This window comes from Punctularia strigosozonata (assembly GCF_000264995.1).
Source record: "Punctularia strigosozonata HHB-11173 SS5 unplaced genomic scaffold PUNSTscaffold_14, whole genome shotgun sequence".
Lineage (NCBI taxonomy): Eukaryota > Fungi > Basidiomycota > Agaricomycetes > Corticiales > Punctulariaceae > Punctularia > Punctularia strigosozonata.
Window position 1 is genome coordinate 584,934 of NW_006767446.1, and position 2,207 is coordinate 587,140.

At 58.5% G+C, this 2,207-nt stretch overlaps 1 protein-coding gene across 1 annotated transcript; it reads left to right on the forward strand.

Annotated features, from left to right (window-relative positions):
* Window positions 1–472: 472 nt before the first annotated feature.
* Window positions 473–1,514, forward strand: PUNSTDRAFT_137910 (uncharacterized protein; the record flags this gene model as incomplete). Its single annotated transcript, XM_007387570.1, has 3 exons — window positions 473–709; window positions 764–859; window positions 906–1,514. The coding sequence occupies 3 exons, from the start codon at window positions 473–475 to the stop codon at window positions 1,512–1,514; spliced, it is 942 nt and encodes a 313-aa protein (XP_007387632.1).
* Window positions 1,515–2,207: the final 693 nt, after the last annotated feature.

Genomic DNA, 2,207 nt, shown 5'->3' on the forward strand with positions numbered 1-2,207 from the left:
TATACGCGAGGCACGGTTCGAGCTCGTATCGATAGGGAGTTATCGGAACTATGAACCATGTGGAATAAGGAGTTATCGGAACTATGAACCATGTGGAACTGTCAATCGTAAGGACGGAGCATATGGTTACGAAGCTGATAATCGGAGGTAGAATAAGTCCGAAGGGAATATCAAACCGTTAAAGGCATATCGATCGTGAACGTCGGAGTTGAATCCGTTATGACTCGAGAACTACCGGGACGTTGAGTCGCCAGAGGACTATTCATGTGATAATGTAGGTCCGGTACCGGAGCTGCTACTCCGATGGCGGACAACCCGGAACGACCGGAGCTATCGTACTTGGCCCGGTTATGGCCCAAGATCCGACACGTGACAGTATCCCCCTCTTAGGGCCGAGCCCACGAGGCCGATCGGATAAAAGGTCTCGGGTTCATGGGAGTTGTCGATAACTCCTCTTAACCCGACCCCCACCATGGACTCCGCAAACCTCGAAGACTACGACGCTCAGATCGCGGCGCTCAAGGCGCGGATGGAAGAGGCTGAGCGAGCGAAGGCGGCGGCTGCGGAGAAGAAGGCGGAAGAAGAGCGGAGACGGGCGGAGGAGTTGAGAAAGGCCAAGGAAGAGGCAGCGGCGAGGAGGGCTGAGGAGGCGGCAGCGAAGAGAGTCGGAGAGGAGGGAGCGGCGCCGTCGGCCAAGGCGGCCGGAAAGGTGAGTGGCTGCCGGATCTCCGTCGGAGATAACTAATGAGTGTCGGAATTGTAGAAGCGGGCCCGGAGCGACGCCGACGAGGCGAACGTGAAGAAGTTGAAGACGGCCGCGAAGATGCAGGCCGATCTCCAGGACGACTCGTTGTGGAGGGTAAGTGCTGTAATACGCCGGAGCTAGCGGAGCTAACCGTTTATAGTCCACCAACTCGCCGTGTTCCGTCTGCCGGACGGAACACCTCGACTGTGAAGAGCCCGTCGGTCGGCGCCGGAGCACCTCCTGCCGGAGCTGTGCGCTGAAGAAGAAGAAGTGCGACTTGAAAGTCGCCAAGGTCGTTGTTCCGGCTGGTGCGCGGTCGGGGGTAGAAGCACCTCCGGCTCGACCCTCGGAGCAGCCCGCCCGCGCGGAGTCATCGCTCCTCGAGAGTCCATTGGACTCTATCCCGGCTCCTCCGAAGACAGGCCGGCTCGGTTCGATGGACGCGGTGCACACCGCCTCCAACGAGGAGGTGGAGGCGTACGGGGAGATGTGGGATGGTCACCGGAAGTGGGAGGAGTTGAGGCGCGAGAGGGACACCGCGGTTTCCGCGCGTCTCACCAAACGGCTTATCGACGCCGCGGAGGTAAGGATGAACGCCCGGTTCGATCGTCTGGAGGCGTTGCTGGCGGAGGTGTTGGAGAGGACCGCGGTGCCAGAGGACTCCGCAATGGTGGTTGACGAGACGTCGGAGTCGGAGTCGGAGAAGACGGGAGAAGACGAAGGAGAAGATGAGGATGAGGACGAGGACGAGGACGAGGACGAGGAGTAGTCGGAGATGTGGGTCGGAGTAGAATTTTTTCTTTTTCGTTTTATTGTAGTGGCACAGCGACTCGTGCCCGGTAAGCTCTGCGCCGCAAGGCAGAGTAAAAAAGACGCGAATCAGTATTGTGGTCCTGGCTTCTCCGGATAGTGCGAGTGGAAATCCGCCACTAAGTCCGGAGCATGGGTTAGTTCCGAAGCCTGGATCCACGATTTTTCGTCCGGAGTCCCTTCGTAGCCCAACCAGCGAACTTCATAGAATAGTGGGCACCTCCGGTATCGCCTGTCGATCTTGGAGTCGAGGATTTCGGCGATCTCGTACTCGAGCTCGCCGTCGATTTCGACTGGGGGCGGAGGTGGCTGTACGCGGTTCGGAATAGTGTTCGGAGTTGCCGGTTCGAGTTGAGAGACGTGGAACACCGGATGGACTGATCGCATGGAGTCGGGAAGTCGAAGAATGAATGAGGATGGTCCTGCCTGAGCGATGATTTCGAACGGTCCGAGGTACTTGTCGGAGAGCTTCTTGGAGGGGCGCCTGGTCCGGAAGAATTGAGCCTTTACAAACGCCTGAGCTCCGATCTTGAAATCCGGAGCTGGAAGACGCCGCTTGTCCGCCGGACCTTGGTACCGCCGTTGAGCATCCGCTAGTTGAGTGCGGAGCTCACGATGTAGGTCATCTAGATCCACGGCGTACTGTCGAGCA